We start from the raw sequence: 23,149 nt of genomic DNA, 5'->3' as shown, positions 1-23,149 counted from the left end.
GTTTGTCTTCTGATGAATAAGTCTAACCACGGATTTCTCCCCTTAGAATAGATAAAGCAGTACCATGCTGTGTGGTGGTTCTGTGGAATAGACCAAGACCATATAGTCCTGCAGGACTGAGCAGGCAAAATGCCCTTCCCACCAGACCGGTGGTCAGGACAATAGTGCTTTGTGAACTTATGCACAAACGCTCTTGCTGCAGTCTGGCAGATGTCAAGGAAAAGCAAACGCAGTGTTAGCAACCTTATCGCTTACCTATTACGAAGGCTACTTCTTGGTCAGTGCCTGGACATGGTCCTCTTCTGCACAACCTTCCTGATGGAACCCTCCTCCTTTTTTGAATGGTGAGGGGGAGCGAAGTATGCTGGCAGAATGATGAATTGCCCAAAGTGAAAGGGCGTCGCTACTTTTGGCAAGATTTACGTCCCAGTTCTCAGCATCAACTTGTCTGAGAAAGAGATGGGTTATGTCAGGGGCACTGAAAATGCGTTTAGTCATTCATCACTATTACATCATTTTGTTGTGTGAGGCAAAGATAGTGTTCAAATTCAGGAGACACAGCGAGCAACTTTGCATGGGCTTGAAGGGCGTACACATGAGAAATGTCAAGACCATGTTAAGGTCCCACTGTGGCTTCACAAACAGCTTTGGAGACAACCTATGTCAAACCTTTTATGAACCACATCATAACAGTCCATTTAAACCAGGCCGGTTACTCTGGCAAAAATAGACAGGAAAACGGGCCAACAAACAATCATTATTAGTAGTGCCCACTGCAAAGCCTTTCTGAGCCAAAGATAAAACAAACAAAAGAACATCCGATGTTTGTAAATAACTGGTTTTACAAGTGAAAACACCAGGCTACAGTTTTGTGCCAAGGCCCGGAATAAACAGATTTTGTGGAAATCAAGGCAGCAAGGATGACATTTACCACCTCTGATGGCAAATGAAATACAGTCAATCGCTGTCACTCAATCTCCAAGCATGTAGATGTAAATTGCACAGGCTTGGGTGAAGGTCTCTGCCCTGCTGTGACAAATGATCCTCCTAAAGTGGTATTCTGATTAGAAGACAGATGCTCCTGCTCAAATGTGACGGGTATCACACTTTCCTGGCCCAATCCAGAACCACTAGGATGACTTGGGCTCAGTCGTTTTGGATTTTTGGGGAAATTACAATGTGCAAAACCTTCGATAGTGCATGCTCTTGATGGTGGGCTAAAGATCTAGCCAGGGGTTTCCCCATTGATAGAAAATGCCCTGCACCACCTCAGGATGTAGCCATCACTCATGATCTGCCAGACACCGCCTGCTAAACTGGTCTGTTCCGATCATCTGCTACTTTGCCAGGGTGGTTCGCAATCCGGGAAATACCCTGGAGCTGCAACCAACTTCAGAGGCACAGAGTCCTCTGGCACAGGTCCCAGCACCCTATTATGCCCTGCTTGTTGCAATATCACATGGCAGTGGTCTTGCCCACAAGAGCCAGCACTGCCTACCCGTGAAGGATGGCAGGTAGGCCTTCAAAGCCAGACAGATGGCCTGCACCTCCAACAGACTAATGCGGAGTTGAGATTACCTTGGCGACCAGAGTCCTCTGATCTCCACCTTTCCAGACGACTTCCTGAGTGCAGCAGAGACACCTTAGTCACCAACACGAGCTCCGAGAGGGTAAGGGAGAGGGGTCTGCCACAAGACCAATTCTGCCTGAGCAGTCCCCATCGCAGATCACGAGCCATCCCCTCCAAGATCTGGATGACATCTGTGAGATGCCCTTGATGCTTGGACCGCTGGAACTAGGATGACTGCAGTACCGGTAGGGAAGACTGTCTTTGCAATTACGCCATCCCTCTGGAACAGCCTCTGGGCATTTTGCATTGCTGTCCAATTGACTTGGCAGGGGTCAACAGACGCAAGGAGCATGCAGTGGCTCTACTTTCTTAACAAGTTCCAATGCAGTATGCCTTCTCATCGAAAAGGCGCGGCCCATTAAAAAAAATATCTATCGGAGTAGTCCATAGGCAAAAGGGCTTACAGATTCGAGCAGGTGAAGAGCCAGGTCTTCAAGGCCTTACGGAACAAGGAATGGGTTTCCAGAGTAGAAATTGAGGGAGAGAGGGAATTCCACAGATTGGCTGCAACCAGCGAAAAGGCCCCCCCCCTCCCCATCTGGATTTCCTAAACCTGGGAACTGCCACCAGATTCTTGCTGGCAGATCTTAACTGCTTGCTGGGGACATATCTCCGAAAACAGTTATTTAATGCCTTCTGACCCCATATTGTAAAAGGCCTTGTGCACCTGGCACAGGGCTTTAAACACAATTCTCCGTCCCAAAGGGAGCCAGTGCAGGCTTCTGATGGTAGCTGATACAGAGTGGAATTTAGGAAGGCCCATCACCAGTCTGGCGGCGGCATTCTGCTCAAGTTGAAGTCGATTTAGGAGCCCCTTATTTATCCCTACATAAAGGGCATTGCAGTAATCTAATCTAGACAGCACAAGGGCCACCACTGCCTGTTTCCACGAGGGGAGGGAGAGAAATTGAAAGATCTTCTTGAGAGAGCCCTTATCATTCCAAAGCAGGTAGAAACTGTTCTATTTATTTGGCGGCCCAGGGAGAGGAAGGTGTCCACTATGATGCCTAGATTTTTGGCACTGGATCCAGGGCGAGGGCAGGATCCAAGCTTGTCAGGCCACCAGGCCTCAGACCAAATATCCTTTTTGTCTCCGAAAATTAAGATCTCAGTTTTATCCCCATGGAGTCTTAGATAGTTCTCTACCATCCATGAAGCCACCGTCTGCATGCAGTTTTTGAAATTTGCTGCTGACGCTTTGACACTCTCAGTGATGGTAATCATGATTGGAGTGTCGTCAGCGTAGGATAACACTTCTAGTCCGAAAGATCTTACCACCCTGGCAAGCGGGGCTACATAAATATTAAAAAGGGTAGGACTCAATGAGGATCCCTGGGGAACTCCACAGAACAACTGTTTAGGAGCAGAGAAGAATTGGCACATCTTGACTCTTTTTGACCGTTCCATAAGGAAGGATGTAAGCAGATTAAGGGCATGGCCCTCAATCCCTATTTCCCGGAGCCTCCCAGCCAGTCTAAGGGGAGAGATGGTGTCGAAGGCTGCTGTCAGGTCCAGAAGGATCAGTAAGGTGGCATGACCAGCGTCAACCTGTTGTTGAAAACAACGGTTAACACAGTCTCGGTACTGTGCTCACTTCTGAACCCATGCTGCAAGCCATCAAACTTTATTTAATTGGATAACCAGATGCTCTATTCGTACAATCCACTCTCCAGGGTAACTAGATCAAGTGGATGAGGCTTAGTCCTGAAGATGTTGAATCGAGTTCAGATGCACTTAGGTAGCCTAATCACAAACAATTACTTCAAAGTTCAAACCGAGTCACCGCTTGTTAACGGAAAAACCAATAGCTAAAAATAAGTTTTGTCCCACAATGCTTTGCTTGCGAATGGATTTTGTACAAAGACATGTGATAAATGAGTGGCCTATTAACAGTGCTGGGGAGATGAGGGTCTTCACCCACGTATTACCTTTTGCATCAGTAATCTCTGGAACCGAAAGGGAGAACTTCTGTGGATGTGCACATTGTGCCATAGAGGAATGCTGTCACACACAGTTGGGTCAGTCGATGGCTGCAGTGGGCTCACCCCACTGCCCCATGCTGTATCTTGTGGTGGGAGAAAACAAAATGTGAACACCAATGGATGCAGAAGGCAGATTAGAACATTGGAATGTTGGCAGCGCCATTGAAAATAATGGAGTGCTTCGGGCTTATAATGACATTCCAATGCTTCTTTGTTCACAGCTCTGGCTGTGAACAAAGGCTTCAGGGAGCCTGAGGGGATTTCAATCCCCTCACGCTCCCTGAAGCTTTTCTTTTATTTGTTAGAACATTCTGCCCTCTACTGGCAAAATGTTCTAATAGCCTTATAGCCCTATGGAGCTGGGCTATACCGACTATTAAAGTCCCGCTGCCTTGTTATAGCCCGCTGCGGTGGGCTATAAGGCTATATTGAAAGCTTCTGAATGCAAGTATGTAAAGTATATATATATTTTAGTTAAAAACAAAAAGGTCCTGGTCACACTAAAGAGTCAATCAATCAACAACACTTTATTTGGTTACTGCAATAACCATAAAAGCACATAAGAAACATTTTAAGATTATTATTTTAAAAATTATTAAAAACATTCTGTTAGACCTGTCAGCCCTTTGGGTGGTCCCTCCTCATCATTATTTATTTTGTCCCACTTTTGCCTCAAACCCTGTTAGTATTTTTCCTTTTTGGGAACCACCAGACTTTTTAGTATTGATGCAGATTCAGGGAGCCATTTTATCTACCCCTGGAACTTCTGTCTGAGGGCCTGGAGCACAAAATGGTGGCCACCCATTGTCACCTGTGACATCACTGGAACCTACTAGAACCTTCTGCAACATTCTGGAACCCTGTGACAGTTGGAGGCGGTTTGGAATGGTGGGAAGCTAAGCCAGAGTTGACAGTTGGAGCTGGCAGTTGGCACCTGACTGGTGAAGAGAGAGCAGCAGAAACCTGAAGGAGGAAGGAGTGAGGCAGCAGGGGTGGAAACTTGTGCCTGGAGTGGGGTCCATAAACCCACCCTTGATACTAGTCCCTACTGACTGAGCCCAGCCTGGAGTCCTGTGTGGGAGAAAGCAAGAAAAACCATTTTAAGGACCTGGACAGCAGGAACAGGCCTTAAAAGTAAAGAACAGCAAGTACCTGACCTGGTTACTGGTAACTACCTGAAGTCCGACGTCGAGAAGCCTGGAGACCTGGAGCCCGAGGTGGAGAAGCGGCGCTGACTGGAAAGCAGACGTCGTACCCGGAGCTGCCAGAGGTCGAGAGAGGGCACCGACGGAGGTCGTGGAGAGTACCAGAGGTCGAGGAGGAAGTCACCCGAGGTAGAGTGTGCGGCGTCAACGGGGGAGTGAAGTCCGCCCTCCGGAGTCGCCGGAGACAGAGGTGAATCGTGCCGGAGGTCGGGAGTGGAGATCGCACTCCGGAGTCGCCGGAACCTGAAGAGAATCGTGCCGGAGGTCGGGAGTGGAGGTCGCACTCCGGAGTCGCCGGAACCTGAGGAAAGGAGCACCGGAGGTCGGGAGTGGAGATCGCACTCCGGAGCCGTCGGAAGTAGACATCGAGCCAAGATAGCCCGACGTCATCGAACCGGAGGTCGACATCGAGCCGAGGCCGCCGACATCGAACCGGAGGCGACGGAAGTCGACATCGAGCCAAGACTGCCCGACATCATCGAACCGGAGGTAGACATCGAGCCGAGGCCGCCGACATCGAACCAGAGCCGCCTATCGACGTCGTCAAGAACTGACATTGCGCAGAGGCCGCCGACATCGAACCGGAGCCGCCTCACGGCGTCGACACGACTCCAGCGGCGTCGGAGCTTCATAAAAAGGGCAGTAAGTGGAATAGAGGGCACGCCCAAGGCCCTGTGAAGCCCTGAGAGACTATCCTAGGGGCTAGAGAGGTGCTGGAACCAGCTGGATTGTGCCAGGGGTGAGCTGAGACTAATACAGAGGGGTTGTGTAGTGTGGGAGAGCCAGATCTCTAGATTCCCCCTTGATCTACCTCAGTTTAGGCCTCAGCCTTGTCCAAGCCAGGGAGTATACCCCTCAGGCCATCCAAATCTCTACAAGCTGGGATTGGGTCAAATCATCCCATAGAACCTCAGGAATGTGAACTGATTTTCAAGTGTCACTGTTGGCTTTTATTATTTATTGAGAGCACTGTATTTATTGTATTTATCCTATTTATTGCCTCACAGTATTTATTGTTTCACAGTATTTATTGTCGCACAGTATTTATTGTCGCACAGTATTTATTGTCGCACAGTATTTATTGCCTCATAATATTTAATTGCCTGTTATGTAATGCACTTATATTTATGCCTTGATTATTTATGATCTACCTTATTTATTGAATCGTTAAGACAGTATTTATTTGACGTACCCTTCCACAGAAAAAAACCTTGTGTACTGTGATTGTATTATTATTTATTTAATCAGCAACTAAGAGAAAAGATGATAAAGAGATATATTTTCAGTATAATTTTTAAGGTGTAGTGTCGTTTTTGGAACGGATGCACGCATGGTTATTGTGTGGGTATGTCGTATGCTTAACACGGTGCCTTCCTTACCGCTCGAGCCAAGCTACCACAGCGTGTCTGGGAGAACACCACCACCACCCTTCCGGTGTGGGAGTGGGTTTTTCTAACACATTCGCAATATTTACATAAAAGGGACTGAATACATAAACGTAAAGAGTCACAAACGTCATAAAAGGCAGTATGCTACCCAAACCTTTCTTTGCTATATCCAGGATAGCAACCGCAGTCTACTGCCAACTATGAGGGGCGCTTGGTCAACCCCCTCAGATCACAGCTTGCACTGTCAGGTCTAGTTTCAGAGCACAGGCTAGATAAGCAAGACACCAGAGCCAAAAATAAAAGTCAAGATACCAGTTTCAAAAGCAGTCGGCACCCAGGGCAGGGGAACACACCCATTTACCAAGATGGGACATTCTGTCCCAAACCCAGGGTTTTAGGCTAGGACGTGGATCTTAACAAGCAAGCTATTTAGAGACTGAAAGTATTGAGGAAATTACATGAGCCTGCATCATCACTGAAACAGTTGTCCATTAAATAACTACTGGAAGGAAAAGATTTATCTGGGGCCCTGCAGTTTGGCACTTTTAGGTAAAGTTCCTTTTGGGAATCAATGGCATAAACTTGACCTGCAAGATCTGTGGGTTAACTGGTTAAAGGTTAAGCGACTCTAGGAGGCTCAATGCTTTACTGTCTATGTCCAAACACAATGAGACCAGGGGGTAGTCACTAGTCCTAACACCTCATTGCAGGTGGTAGCTAATGCATACTCATTATGCCTATCATTGTATAAATTTTGCTATAAACAGACTCTTATCCGTATCTGATCCACCCTTTGATGCGGATGTCAACTCCTGGGAAATAAACATGAAAAATACGTGGTCTGTGGACAGTTGAACTTTCCTTCTATCTAGGAATGTACAGCTGACGCCAAAGAACTAAAAACTCCTTCACAACTGATAGAGGGTTTAGCAACAAATGTACAGAAAAGCAGCGTGGCACCTCTACTAAGGCGGAGGAGCATTGCCCCACAGGAAAAATAAAACGATAATAATGTTATTTTTCACTATTGGCTTCGTAAATGGGTGGGACTGCCGACAGAGCAGGAGGAAGAGTGGTAGGCACTCTCTTAAGTGTGCATGATGGTTTTCCCGGCCGTCTCGGGCCACGGTGCTCAGACCAATCACGGCACTGCTGTCATGGTGACAGTAGTGTCGTGATTGGCTAGGGGAATCTGGGAGCCTAGGTGCTCCCTGCTTCGTTGACCAAAGAGGATGGAGGAGAGGCAGCCGTCGGGAAGGTAAGTGTAATGATTTTCTACTTTTTTTTTTTCTTTTTTCTTTTTTTAATCCTCCCACCCCAATGCCCCACTACTACTGCCCGGCAGCAGCCTCTACTGGCTACATCACGCTAACTTAAAAATGTCAAATGGACCAGCAATTGCCAGTGTCTATCCTGACGTAATACAACCCTGCACACCCCAAAAAAAACTACAACAGAAAGCCTTAGCACTACAACAACTTAAAAAGACTTAAGGCACCCCCTCATTCCATAATGAGCTGTACCAACCTTGATAAAGGACAGATATTTACTACTATATGTCCATCACTACAGCCACCGTATATGTCTAGGTGAAACCTGCACATAAGTATGAAGGAAGGGCCTCCCTATGACATCTCTGAATTGACATGATTTCAAGGGATAGAGAAAAAACATTCTGTGCTGAAAAAAAAAACCACTAACAAAACTGCATTACTTACCTGACATTGGCGGCGTATAACAATGCAAGGATGGGCCAGGACATTCTCTGTAAACAAACTTTAAAAAAAAAAAAGAAGAAGATTAACACAATGTACGCATTTTGTCAAACAGTAAACCATACAAGATGTATTTTAAGATATAGGTAAAGTGGCACTGGGTAAAACAGTTATGCAATTACAGCATGCTACTCGTTGGGAGGAGCCCAAGTTATTTTCTGCCGTGGGTGCACAACATACACAATTATACGGTATAGCAAAACAACCTAGTCGATACAACAATGATGAAAGGGCGGTGAGATTCAAGTGAGCGCAATTACGTGATAAGCAAAACCTTAACCAGAGTCCGGATTACGCAAAGGGACGCACCGTGTCAGTTCGTGGGTGTGGGCCGTCAGCAAAAAGGGCACATTGTGAAACTTGAAAGGCTGCCTTCCATGCATCCAGGCAAATGGACAGGTGGGAAAGCATAATACACCCATCAAAAATGGCAGGTTCGCCTGTCATTGTGTTCCTGTATGCTGCAGGCCTATTTTATCTTTGAAAGGAATTTGAAAATCCTACAATGGGGGATACAAGTCACACATTTAGGCATCCCCTCAAAGGTAGGGCTGCGCATTGGGAAATCCCTTTTACTGTGCCCTGGGGAAGGTGACAGACTCACGCAACCCAGAAATGCAGGGGGTCATTATTAAAGAATAAACAGGAAATTAAATAGGAGGCATTGCATGTTTTATGAGTGCATTGTGTGGTGATAAATCAACCATTGTGAGAAAGGGCACCTGTTAATGTCTGTTACGTTACATAAGAGATGTGCCTGCTATGGAAGAGAATAAAGAGGATTTGCCCACTCCCTGGCAGTGTGATTCAAGTGCTGGCTGCAAGGACAAAAGAGAAGGGTGGCATGGTGGCTAGAATGTCTTAGACATTCTGAAAACAATAAATGCAGTCCGAAAGCAGCTATGATCATTAGGTTAAGCATTCGAGGCCTCTTGTATATACTTTAGTATATACTTATATGTGTATGTACTTTGTGGGCTCTGGAGATGAGCCCTAGGACTAGTCTGCTTCCGCTTAGGGACTTTTTTTCTGTTCAACTGCCTCTATTTAACTGTCGTAATAGAAAATGACCAGTAGAGGTCAGTAAAATACCAGAATTGCTTTCTGCTTAGGGACTTTCTTTTTTTTTAAATTTTTCTGGCGACTGTCTCTATTTAACTTTGATAGAAAACGACCAGAAGAGGTCAGTAAAATACCATAATCACTTTAGCATTCTCTAGATTCCAGTCCATAGAAATTGTCTTCCATGAGCAGCCGTAGACAATACTTTTTTCAAATCTCGTATTTTCAGTGATATGACCACCGAAGGCCCTGATTTTATATTAAAAACAGAGCTTTGGACTATACAATTTCCCGCTGAAAGGCAATATTTCTCTCCATGTGCTCCCAAACCTGGCGTGTCATGCAGCTTAGTGCTCATTTTACCTCCAAGTTAAAGAACAGTAGATGTTTCAGCAACCAGGCTAATGTGCTACATAGCTAAATACATATAAGGGCCCGATTGTATTGCAAATGCTTGTTTTTGGTCAGTTGGAGCTATTGTCTCAAGTGACGAAACCAAACACTACCGCGGTTTGCATTTCCAGCACAAACTTGCTTTGTATGCAGAGACTCCTGCCCAACTTCAAACCCACAAGAGCCAAGCCTCCGAGCCATGCATTTAGTGATGTATTCATGAGCCCACTTTAAAGTTTAAAAACATAAAAATTTGACCCTGCTTGTTTTTGATTATAATAAAGAGAGACAAAAAGGATGCACTAGGTAGACCCTGCAAAAATTACTACAAAAACAAGTTTGGAAAACCCAATCGGTCTCACTTTTCATAACTATGCAATGGCAAAGCTAACCGATTTGTCCTTTTGTTAGGGGAGGTGGTTGTTAATAGCTGGATGACTGTTTTTGCTGCTCCCAGCTGCCATAGAAGGAAAACACCACAATAAAGCAAACTCTTGGCACAAAAACAACATGGTAGCTGGGAGCACGGTCTCTTTGATGAGCAGACTAACAGCAGAGTTATGCTGTACCTTCAAATAAGAGCGTTAATGTAAAGGAGTCAGGAGGTGAAGTTTGTTGTTAGTGGTGACTTTAAAAAAGGCATGAACAGCTACATATAGCATAGCAGATACTGTTGATGATTGGACAATATTATGGGTGAAGCTGAAAGAGCGTGTCTTTACTTTGTGAACCCAAAAGCTGTAATTCGAGCAACAGGTTATTAGCAAAACGAATTAACTTACAAGGGAGATTATGGCAGGCCAAGGATATTCGCTAAAGGAAAACAGGAAGTGCTTCCTAAATAAAAAAAAGCCATAAACCAGCAATTGAAATGTCTTTATGTTAGTAAGGTAACTACTCATTGAGTCTGAATTTCAAACTACACATCATATTGCTCCGGAGGTCTAACGAAAGGACTACTTGAGCACCATCACCAACAGGAACACGAATGGGACAGTTTAATAATCCTCAAAATCCCATGATGTTGATGGACAGCCCATCCAAGCAATGGCAAACCATGCAAGTCAAGGTCTGTAAAGGGTTTACCAAACATCCACTCTCTGTACTACTTCTTACATGTACTTCATTTCAAGCATAGGTAACACAAGGTGTCCTACCACACTATAGCTGGCAGAAGCAAGACCTAAAAATAGGACAAGCACTCAAATTACAAAAGGTAAAACAAATCGTGACATCCATGCTATTATACGCCATGCTTCCATGTAAACACCACCCAAATGAAAAGGTAAATGAAGTGATTTGGAAAACATCATACGCAGTTAAGAAGTCAGCAACATTTAGATGAACATGTTTAACATCTTAAACCCCAGTCATAGCCACTTCAACTGCACAATACAGCTTCAAGAACAATTCGTGAAAAATATGTAAAAAAGAAAAAATAAATATACCCAATTATACACTGAGCAATAGTACAATTTCAATGCCAGATCGTTAATACTTGAACTCATTTAGTCAACTGACCTAGTACAGAATAGTGCAAGTGCGGTAGAACCCGCTGTTGGTGTTCTCTAGCGACTAAGACTGTTACATTTCATATGCCCACTTTATCGCAATCAAGGACATGTGTGCCTTAAGGCAGTCTTAGAAGATTAAGGGATTTGATGTCAAATAGAAGGGTTACAACACGACATGGAGGAGTGAGGTTTCTAAGGTAGCAACTATTGAAGTAGGGTGCTTTATTAGGCCAATAGAAATGTTGAAGAGGGTACTACCTGATTTTGGGCTGCTTTACCCTGTAGTTCCTCTCCTTACAGAATTCACCTACACCATGGGGGCCCCAATGCAATGTCAAAAGCTGCCACTGCAAGCATGATGGACATACAGTTTGGAGAGGGGTGAGGAGGGCAGAGAGGCACACCTGCCAGTGGTCTGAACAAAGCTCTGAAAAGCTCTATCAGGAAATGCTGAAGGCAACCTAACGTTTCTACTGCCTGATCTACACTCATTTCGCTCAGCTCGAAGGACAAGTAAGAGACTACCTAGGGACTGCTTGCCTATTGACCAAGGATGTCAGTAACTGTGTCCTAATACGTATACACCATTTCTGATAATGCCTTATGTTCCTTATAATTCACTGCTAGTTTCTTTTTGCCCTTTGGCCTCGGCCGTTCCTAATGCATTATATACAAAAAGAACAATTGATGGACAGAATACAGAACAATGTCATGCATTCACCGCAGTACAGAGATCTGGGCCTAAATCCATCGTTTGTTTGCTCACCATGCAATTCCAGTTTGGACCCAGCCATATGGAAATGAGTCTTGACCCTGTGCCAATGGGAACAGTCCAGGCTGAACTGCCAGGCCTGGTCCTCCCTGGACTGGAAACAAGCATCCTAGGAACGGTTTTGGGGTTTCACCGCTCATTAGCAAGGATAGCTTGACTCTGGTGGCATGGAGAGCAGGGGACCCACGTATGGGCATACCCGTCCCACACGGTGTGAAAAATAAAAAAAGAACAATTGATGGGCTCAAAAAAGCCAGATTTAATCAGGACATCTATTATTAGGGCTTACTCACCAGTTCTGGCGAGCTGGCAACAGGTGGTCTGCTTGCTCACAAAGTGAATGAGAAATAAAGATGCCTTTAAATGTTATCTTGTCAAATTTGCTTGACTTACAGAGACAGAGGTCAAAAGTTAGTTTCTTCCTAAATTTACCTCAGTTAGAGTATTTTGTAAAGTGAACTGTGCATCAATTGCACTGGGCAAAGCAGGTGAAACGAACGTTTAGGATTTCAGGCATTTTTTCTAACACAACACTGAAAATAGCTAATAAGTGAACTTTCAAAACATTTCAAATATATTTCTCTAGGTATGAAGAGACTTTTGTAATTCTGTGGCGAAAAAAAAGATTTTTATAGGATCAAAACAAATCAGATCACTTTGCTTAATGATGTGCAAATTTTACATATTTTTGCTGAAACCCAATTCCCAAACATTGTTTATGCACTATATAATTTTATCAATAAAACTACATGTGGGGGCGTGGCCAAGACCCGGAACGAAATGGCCGCCTAAGTTGCTCCGTGAGCCCTTATCCTTCCCCAGCCATCCTGAACACCGATCCTGAGCCCCCGTCATGGGTAGAACACCAGCGGAACCAACAAGGCTGCCTCCCGTCACCGCCAGCCTCTCCCAGCCAGTGTAATCGACCCCGGAAGTGGTGGGCCTAATCGCGCTGAAAAGCCGTGGCCTCGATTACGGGATCTCGCCCAATTGTGACACAGCGACACGGCCGGAAATCCTGGTTAGCGCTGTACGCGCACGGAATTGTGAACGGAGGCCTGGACTGCGCGGCCCCATTGAAGCCCCCGCGGCCTAGCCGGTCCTGCCGCTCACCCGTTGGCGCTGCCTCTGCGCTCGGGGCTGGAGCGAAGGCACCAACCTTCTTGCAGCTGGGAGCGGAGGCTCTAAGGACATCGACCGGCTCTAAGGTACTGAGCGTCGAGCCGGTGGTCCCGTGAGGGGGCGCTACAACCTCCCGTGGCGGTCTGTCGAAAATTAAAAGGCCATACCGCATCCCACGCAATGCATGCAAATTCAGAGGTAATCAGTGAGAGAGCTGACATTTAACGGCAACATCGCTCCTGGAGCCTGCCAGTGGGGAAGGGGGGCGGGGTAACCTGCTCCTCGTCTCCGGGCCTCCTACAACCTTCAGAGATGCCAGGATAAGGCTGGACAATGGCGGTGAGACACACAAAAGCGGTCCATATGTATCCACTTTTCCATCTCCTGCACAACGTCTAAGACTGATGAATCCATGCCGGTAGCACTGGTATATATTGGGTCGGTGCTTAGCCCCAGCTAGTGGGGGTCGAGTGGTGCTTCGCTTCTTTGGTCACGACTAGAGTGCCCTTGCACACCACCAACACAGGGAAATGGATCCAAAGGAACTCTCACCATAGCGCTCAAATGGCGACAGAAAAGAGCAAAGCGTCAGGTGCTAAGGAGCAAGTGCAAACCAACAAACTAGACCGCTTTGCCCTCCCTAAAGACATGCTTCCACTTCGACAATCTGGGGGTGGCCCAGCAGGCGAACAGGTAGGGGACGATCAGGAATTATCCCTGAAGGACGTGATGAAAGCAATCACCACTGGTCAAACCGCACTTGAGCACAAAATGGACACCATTGCCATCTAAGTCAACCTGATTCGAGCTGATCTCGAAAAGTTGAATGGAAAAGTCAAGCAGGTGGAACTAACCACCGCCAGTCTACTGGACGACGTCACCCAGCTCCAGGGTCAACTCCAAGACATCCAACACTTCCGCAGAACCACGGAACTCAAGCTAGATGACTATGAAGGGCGCCTATGCCACAATAACATACGCATATTGGATGTACCGGAGAAGGAAGCCCCGGACCTCTTTGTGGAAGACCTTGTGCTACAACACCTGAAACCTAAGGGCCTCAGTAAGTTTTGTGTCATTGAAAGGGCGCATAGGGTTCCAGGAGGCCGTCCCAAACCGGGAGCCCCCTCCCGGTCCAATGTTGGCGAGGGTGCTCAACTTTCGAGACAGGGACGTAATCCTCCAAAACACCAGAATGGGAGCTCCACTTCGTTTCGAGAACACAGACATCTCCTTCCCTGACTTCACACAACGTGTACAGCGTCAAAGACGGTCCTTCATGGCAGTAAAGCAGAAACTTAGAGACAAGGGCCTAAAATACTCCATGTTGTTCCCAGCACATCTCCAAGTGGAATCTGATGGGAGAAAATGGTTTTTCGAGCAACCAGAAGAGGCTGCGGACTGGCTTGAGCGTCGAGCGGAACGGGCCCCACAGGACCTAGATGCTGGGAGTGAGACCTCCACACAGGCCCACGGCTGACAAAGAGGCCCTGGACATGGATTGTTCCTTAAATTAAGTATCCATCGTATTGATCAGAGCAGGTAACGGGCTGTGGAGGGGTCTGGATCCGGTGAAATACCTCCTTAACTTAAGATTGACTTTCAGACATGAGTGTGACTTGCACGGGGGTCTTCCTCTAAACTACAATGGGGGGGGGGTGGGAAAACGGGATGCCACGCCCTTACTTAGTCTACTAATAGTTTTTCTTCAGGGCGACAGGCACTCTGCAAGTTTTCTGTGGGCAGTTTGGAGCACAGAGTGCAGGGCAGCGGGGTGGGGGGTAGTTGGGCAAGGGGTGGGGGTAGTTTGTTTGAAGGGTTGTTTTTAAGCATCATTTTGGTTCATGCACGGATAAGTCACTTCATCACCACTACAGAGGCGCCAGTAAATGGACACCTGAACTGCAAGCGGGATGGAGGCTAGGAATGTTAAGATTTTAAGCTGGAATGTCAACAGCCTGGGGGATAAAATCAAACGTAGCTTGGTTTTACAGTATATCAATAGACAGGCACCAGATGTAGTGCTCCTACAAGAGACACACCTAGTGGGTAACCTTTGCAACGCTATGCATAGGGGTGGATACAAAATGGTTGCTCATTCGGGGTTCATGTCTGGCTCCAGGGGGGTTGGTGTTATGATCAAAAACTCACTTCCGCTGGAGGTCGGCTCGGTCTGGACAGACGAAAGAGGCAGGTATACTGGGACTACTGGCACTTGGGAGGGCAAAACGATCACGTTTATCTCAGTATATGTCCCACCAGGTTTGACAGGGCTCCACCTTCACAGATCTGGGCTGCTTCCTTCTCAAGGTCCCGGATGGCCTACTGGTTCTGGGTGGCGATTTTAACGCAGTGGTCTCCGGCACTCTAGACCGCCACCCTCCCAGGGAGATTGGTCCTTCTGCCAGCTGGCTATCCGAATTCCTCGACACTATGGGTTTAAGTGGACGCTTGGAGGGTCCACCACCCAGACCAGATACAATATACCTTTCACTCGGGCGCCCATAACAGTTTATCCCGGTTGGACTACTGCCTGCTTCCAGCAGCACAAATTGCTTACATACACAAAATCAGACATTTAGCTAGGGGAATCTCAGATCACTCCCCGGTGTGGACACGCATAGTACTCAGTCAAGCCACGGTGGGTAGGATGGCCCCAACAAACCCCTGATATCTTAAGAATCCGAAAATTCGCTCAGACCTACACAAAGCCATAGAGCACTACTTTACTGAAAACCTGGGATCGGTATCCTCCTCCCTATCTATATGGGAAGCTTTCAAGACCGTGATCAGGGGTCAGGCTATGTCCCTGATCTGTGGGGCAAAGAAAGAAAAACGAAGACATCCGAGACATAGAGGCTGACATTTATTGGCTCGAAGGTGACTTGGAAGCCGGGGTGACGCCAGAGAAATTACACCTCCTGAGCCGGAAACAACAGGCTTCCAAATTCCTGGTCACGGATAGGGCCAAAGTCCTGAGCAGAGAATGTCAGGGTAGGATATACGAGTTTGGTGACAAAGCAGGGAAATGGATAGCCTGGTTAGATAAGAAAGACTGGGCGAGTAGACTAGTCCTCGAGCTTAAAGACGAACAGGGCCTTTCCCTGACTGAACCACAGACGTAGTAGACAGATTTGCCAACCATTTCCAACGGCTATATACGACCGTGACTCTACATACTGAGGAAGAATTGCGAGACCTCTTGCGTGACTTCAGGTTACCTTACCTCCCCGTGGCAGATCGTGATTTCCTGGACAGCAATCTGACCACAGATGAGATTGCCCGATTTTAGAGCACGTATTGCATGTGCAAAGTCTTTTGACCAAATGATATCCCCATTGAGCTATATACACTGAAACCGGATACATTCGGTCCGCACCTGAAATCGATGTTTGAGGAATCATTAGAACACAGGGTTTTACCAAGAGACCAGAGAATTGCAACTATAGTCAATATACACAAAGAGGGGAAACCGCGTACTGACTGTACCTCATACAGACCAATTTCCCTCCTCAACGTCGAACCAAAAATCCTAGCCAAACTACTAGCTACCCGACTACTTAAGGTGATAACTACCCTGGTGCATCCGGACCAGTCTGGCTTTATGCCACAGAGAAACACGGCCCTGAACTTGCGCAGGGTCCACAGGGTGTTGGGCAGGGCCTCAACCATACAAGAACCAGCTGTGGTTGTGTCACTAGACGCGACCATGGCTTTCGACATGGTGGAATGGCCATATCTCTGGGCTGTGCTGGCGAAACTGGGATTCAGACCAAAATATATTCAATGGATAAGTCTTCTATATAGTGAACCCCTGGCGCAGGTTGTAGTCAACAATAAACTTTTGCGCGCATTCTCACTCAGCCGCGGAACCCGCCAGGGCTGCCCGCTTTCACCTTTCTTGTTTGCCCTCGCTCTGGAGCCGCTGGTGGCTTGGATCCAACAGGACCAACAGATACGAGGGCTTAAATAGTCCCCCAGGTGGGAAGACCGTATTTCGCTTTATGCGGATGACATTTTACTCTAGTTGGCCTCCACGTCGAAATCCCTAAAAGTGATTCTAGATATCCTGGCAGTGTTTGGTAGATTCTCCGGATTTGCAGTTAATTGGGGCAAATCCTCGGTATTCGCCCTCAAGGGAGATCCACCTATCCCCCCCAGAAACTGCCCAATTCAGGTCAATACGACAGGATTGACATACCTTGGCATTTTTTTTTCTCAAGATTGCCCGGTCCGCTATGCCCAAAATCTACGCCCGCCCCTCAACAGACTTAAAGACATCAAAAGATGGAAATCGCTTCCCCCTCTCCCTATTGGGTAGAGCTGCATTGTTTAAAATTAGGTCTTTACCCCGCTTTCTCTATACCCTGCAAAACACTCTTGAAATAGAGGGCCTTATTTTAGAGGTTTGCATTTATTTTAGAGGTTTGTAAAGCGCGCAGCTACCTCCGATGGAGGTGTCCCGGCGCTGAAGACAATATCTCGTGAGGTTCAGAGGAGTTCAGGAGGAAAAGAGTGGGCTAGATCAGAGAGAAGAGCCAGGTCTTAAGTTTCTTCCGAAACAGAGGCTCAGAAGTCAGGAATCTCAGTTCTGTTGGAAGGTGATTCCACAGTCTGGAGGTGGCTACAGCAAAGGCCCTTCCTCCCGTTCGCGCTAGACGAAAACGGGGGCAGATCATTAGGCGGAGATGGTTAGATCTGAGATTTCGGGATGTTTGTGAGATCTTCAGTCTGTGTCTCAGGTAGGTGGGGCCTCGACCATTAAGAGCTCTAAAAGCAAGGGTCAGGGATTTAAACTGAATACGGAATCTCACTGGGAGCCAATGGAGTTTGATCAGATGGGGTGAAATGGAATGACGGTAGGGGACATTACAGATCAACCTGGCCGCTGAATTCTGTACTGTCTGTAATCGATTTATGAGATACGCCAGGGCTCCAACGTACAAACTATTTGCGTAGTCCAAATGGGAAGTTATGAGGGCGTGGACTACTGTCTTGCGTGAGTCTAATGGCAGGAATGGGATGATTTTTTTAATCAAACGGAGCTTTCCAAAACAAGACGCTGGGACTTTGTTAATTTGGGTCCTGCAGGAGAGGGCAGTGTCAAAATGGAAGCCCAGATTGCGGGCAGCTTGGACAGGTACAGGGGAGGATCTAATTTAGCCGGCCACCAGAGGCTGGAAGAGATGGGGGATTTCTGGTTAAAAAAATAGGACTTCCGTCTTATCTGTATTCAGTTTTAAATTGTTTGAGGACATCCAGGCGGCGATATTCACCATGCAGTGGCGAAAGTTTAGCAAAGAGCTTTCAGAATGATCTTTGAAGGAGAACACCAGCTGAGTGTCGTCAGCATAAAAGATCACTCTGACGCCCCATGATTCCACCACTTTTGCCAGAGGCTTCAGGTATACATTGAACAGGAGCGGGCTAAGGGCAGATCCCTGTGGTTCCCCCATGTCAACGGTTTCTTGGTGGAAAAGAAGGAGCCCAGCATCACTTGTTGGAATCTATCCGTGAGGAATGATTTGACCCAGGCGAGAGGGGTCCCACAAACTCCCACCTCTTGCAAGCGTGTGAGTAGTGTTTCATGGGAGATGGTGTTGAATGCTGCGGATAGGTCGAGGAGGACCAGCATGGCCTCCTCTCCCCTATCCGTACACTCACGAATCGACTCGGACACTTCTAGTAGAGCTGATTCGGTACTGAAGTCCGGCCTGAATCCTGACAGAGTCGTGGAACAGCGAATTTGACTCAAGATAGATGGACAGCTGTTCTTGTACCGCCTTCTCGAGCACTTTGGCTGGCTTGGGTAGGAGTGAAATCGGTTGGTAGTTGCTCAAACACGTTGGATCGACACCGGCTTTTTTTTGAATGGGGATTAGCAACGCGTGTTTCCATACGGAAGGGACAACACCTGAATATAGGGAGGAGTTCCAGATTTCAAGCAGAGGGTTAATAACTAGCGGGGCAATCTCATTCAGGATCAGAGCCGGGGCTGGATCCAATGGTGAGCCTGATCTGCATTTTAAAAATAGATTCAGGGCATACTCCTTGGTGAGTGGTTTAAAAGTTGTAAATGATTTAGTGCAGGTGGTGTCAAGATCTAAGGTGATTTCTGTACGATTCTGAAGGATTGTTACCGTAATGTTGGCAATTTTTTCCGCAAAAAAGTCAGATAGGCCTTCGCTAAGTGCTTGGGAGGGGGTGACGGGAGCAGACAGAGCAGTGGGATTAGTAAACTCTTTAACGATGTTAAAGAGGGCATTAGTGGAGTTTTTTGCGTTAACAATAGTTTCTGCAAAGTATACACTCATGGGATTACGTTTGAGTTTATGAAACTCTTTAAGGGCCTGTCTATAAAGAGATTTGGTAGCAGGGTCACAGGTCCGGCGCCATAGGCGCTCCAGTTTTTTACATCTGCTTCAGTTTTCCCTTAATTCCAGGGTAAACCAGGGAGCGGACGATTTTGATCTGCGGGAGGTAAGGGTCTGTAAGGGCGCGACTTTCTCAATGGCGGTCATGAGATCTTTATTAAATGTAAGAACCGCTCCATTGAGATCGTCAGGGAGTGAGTCTAAGCTATTATTGTACGATTGCTCTAGGGCAGTACATGAGATCTTGTACCATTTTCTGCCTTGTGCTCTGATGGCAGATTCCTTCTTAAGAGATTGGGATAAAGACACCTCGAACGGAATCAGGAAATGGTCAGACCATGTCAGAGGTGTGGAAGGAATAATTTTAAGCTTTGTACAATTAGAAAAGATTAGATCAAGGGTGTGTCCCGCAACATGTGTGGGGCCCCTAACCCCTTGTGTCAGATTCATACTTTGCATGGAGTCTAGAAGATGGGTGGCGCGACTGCAGCCACTTACATCTACGTGATGGTTAAAGTCTCCCAATACCGTGAAGTGAGGGCCTTCAGAGAGAACTACTCTGGGATGGAAAACCACGCATCGCCTTAAATAAATTGACCCTAAATTGGTATGATGGAGGCATCAGCCTTCCAGATATAAAAAAATATTACGGGGCTGCCCACTTAGCCACGATAAACCACAACACCTACGGACGGGCCGATGACCCAGGCTACGCCATGGACAAATGGCTCCTCCCTGGAGGGAACTACAACAGGTCGCTCTATTCACGGCCCAACAGATATATTTTGACGAGCCCCACCAGACACTCGGTTCGGATCTGGCATGATGCAACCAGCTCTCTTGGGTGGGGACGTAAACTAACGTTGGCTACCCCCCTTTGGGACTCTGAATCATTGGGCAGTTTATGGAAAACAAAAGGCTTCGACAGATGGGAGATTATTGGCATCTCACAAATCAAAGACCTTTGGGGGGAGGGGGGAGTTAAATCCTTTACCACAATCCAAGTTGAATATGATTTAGCAGACAAGGAATATTTCCGTTATGCCCAAATCCTACACTCACTCCGAACGCTCCTCCCGGCAGGCACGACCCCTCCCGATGCTTCACTATTAGAGGACAGAATCCTGGATGGCCACCTTCCTGAAAAGAAGATCTTCCTAATATACAAAAAGCAAATAAACAATATGACCGATCCCCTTCAGACGTTAAGGGAGCAGAGGATGAGAGATGGGATTGAGATCGATGATGAAGACTGGCAGGAGGCAGTGTCATCCCCTAGAGTAGTTGCCATTCCGGCGCGCCTTAGATTGGTACAACTTAAAATCCTTCACCGAAAATACATCACCGGGCCGCGTTTAGTCCATATGGGAGTAACTGACAATGGAAATTGCAGGAGAGGGTGCGGTCAGTTGGGAACTTTTTTGAACATTATTTGGGAATGCAAGTTTGTCAGTAATTTCTGGCACAAAGTACACAACACAATAGTCACAGTTTTGCACACCCGTCTTTCAACTGAAACAAGACGCTGCCTCCTGAACATTTGGGAACCCACGGACCTTAACACTCACCAGACACAGTGGGCCACCCTGGGATTCATAATAGCGAAAAGAAACATTGCTCAAACGTGGGGAGCAGCCAAACCAACACTGCTAGACGCCTGGGAAAGAGATCTTGATTGGTGTATGTTCAGGGAGAAAACAGCATACGTCTCTAGAGGTTGCCCCAAAAATTGGGTGCGTATCTGCAGCCCTTGGAATAGCTATCGGGGTGAAATCGGTCCGCCACCTGCATGCCTTGAACCATATGACCCCCCTACCCTGTGATGTTCCCTTCTTGTACTGTAATGCATTCCTTATCTACCACATATTGTTGTTGATTATCTCAATTATGGTGACCTCTGTATTGTATATATGAACCTGAAGCTTGTTTACAATAAAAATAAATTTATATATATATATATATATATATATATATATATATATATATATATATATATATATATATATATATATATATATATCCTTCAATGGAACATGTGCTATCTGTAAATGACAGTACACTACCACATCATGCTTTAGTGATATATTTATAAAAAGGGAGTTTTTATACTGGGAAATATTCCTGCTCCTGCCCAGATGACAATGCAATCAGTGAACTAAGAGGCAAGCCAGGAATAATGTGTACCCTATTTGTGTGCTCAGTTCTTATTATATATGGAGCAAACATTTAGTCTAGTAAATAAAAAGAGCTTTTTTGTACAGCAGAAATAGTGAACTTGCATTCTTAAGGTGCTCTCTTATGTGATAATGAAGAAAAAGGCAGCCTCATAAGAAAAAATATTTTCTTAAGTTCACACAATTTGAGACCAGTTCATGGGTCAAGTACATTATAGTTAAGTCTAGTAGATTATTCATGTTACTAGACCTGCAGGTCTAGTAACATTTTTCGAACCCTGAGTCCCAGAGTCCATGGCCATTGACAGAATGGAGGACTATGCAGAGTTCATGCTCCACACGCTATTGGGGGAACCCTACCCCCGGTCTTTATCTTGGAGCACGCCCATCACTCCCTTGGTCCGCGGCCCTCCCAAGGCTCCCATGCTTGCCCCATCGTTGCCAGACTCCTTAACTACAGGGACCGGGATGTTTTCCTGCGCCTGGCCAGGGAGCGCCACTCAGTTTCATATCAGGGAACGCAATCTCATTCGACCCAGACTTTACACTGACAGTACGAGCTGAACAACGGGAGTTCCCACCGGCGAAGAGACTCCTCTAGAAAGCTGAAATCCAACAACCACTTCTCTACCCAGCTAAATTTGCTATACAGGTCACTGCTGGGAAAGCATCACCTCGGTTGTCCCTGCGCCACCAGGAATCAGCCTACCTCAGTGACAATAAATAATCTAATGTGCTCAGGGAGGCGTTGGGGCTACGCTGATATGGCTACACTCCCCCCGCAACTTGTGAGATCCACGAGCGAACCCGTGCGGCAAGTCTGTGAACTGATTGTCTCGCACATCCTCGATCCTGCCACAGTCATTGACTCCGACAGACTGCTCTAGGTGGCCCTGGACTCCACTTTGGGTGCCTTAAGCACCATCGGCCACCCAGCCAGACCTCGACTGGGACGATCACCTGGCCTGCTACCGCCCTCAGGGAGGATTCCCATGATATTTGAATGTTTTTGGGGTGGGTTAGCTGCTCTCAACCATGTTTGTGGGTTGGAGTGGGAGGGTTTTGTTTGTGTTGCATTGTTGGTTGTTTTTTTCCTCTCCCGACAGATCTCCCTCACGGCTACACATCATGCTTTTATCCCCCCTCCAGGCCCATCATGGCGGCCTGCCATAAAACTTCCCAAACTTTGTCCCAATGACCCCTACGCTCAGTGACATGACCGCTTCCAGATCCCTCACTTGGAACATTAGGGGGCTCAGTGAACAGAGAAAGGCCCGGTTGGTCCATGCCTACCTCAGCAGGCACCACAAAGATATTTGCTACCTCCAGGAACTTCTTTTGACACAGTCCACTTTGCCAAGACTAGGTGCAGGCTGGTGCGGGGACACCTATGAATCCTTATACTCTAATTATGCCAGGGGGGTAGCGATGCTGATGTGCAAATGTTTGCCATGGCAATTGAAACGCACCCAACGAGACGAAAAAGGATAATTTGTCCTCCATGCTGGTACATTACAGAGACACCCCGTTAAATAAGCTGCACTCGACAGTCCCAACACAGACAGCCCTGATTCAGGGCAGGACTGGGACCCATAAACGGCCCTGGCAAACTGCTCGGCCGACCCCCGGAGGGAGCGGGGTGCGGTGCAGCTGAGCTTTTTGCTAGGGCCGGTTTCAGCCTATTTTGTTACAGGAGGCAGATATTACTGACCCCGGTAACAAAAACGCCCCCCAGGGGCCCAACCCCAGCCCTGGCGG

General features: G+C 46.9%; 1 protein-coding gene across 1 annotated transcript in view; it reads right to left on the bottom strand.

The window, feature by feature from the left end:
* The window catches only part of SLC25A46 (solute carrier family 25 member 46), a 135,028-nt gene that overhangs the window by 42,602 nt on the left and 69,277 nt on the right, over positions 1 to 23,149 (bottom strand). Inside the window, exon 3 of the mRNA XM_085632586.1 lies at positions 7,924 to 7,981. Within this exon, the coding sequence (XP_085488712.1) occupies positions 7,924 to 7,981 (58 nt within the window). The remainder of the gene's footprint in view (positions 1 to 7,923; positions 7,982 to 23,149) is intronic.

The sequence above is a fragment of the Triturus cristatus genome, chromosome 2_1, assembly GCF_964204655.1.
Source record: "Triturus cristatus chromosome 2_1, aTriCri1.1, whole genome shotgun sequence".
In the NCBI taxonomy this organism is placed as follows: domain Eukaryota; kingdom Metazoa; phylum Chordata; class Amphibia; order Caudata; family Salamandridae; genus Triturus; species Triturus cristatus.
The sequence above is the reverse complement of the archived record's forward strand: the minus strand, read 5'-3'. Positions and strand labels throughout refer to the sequence as shown.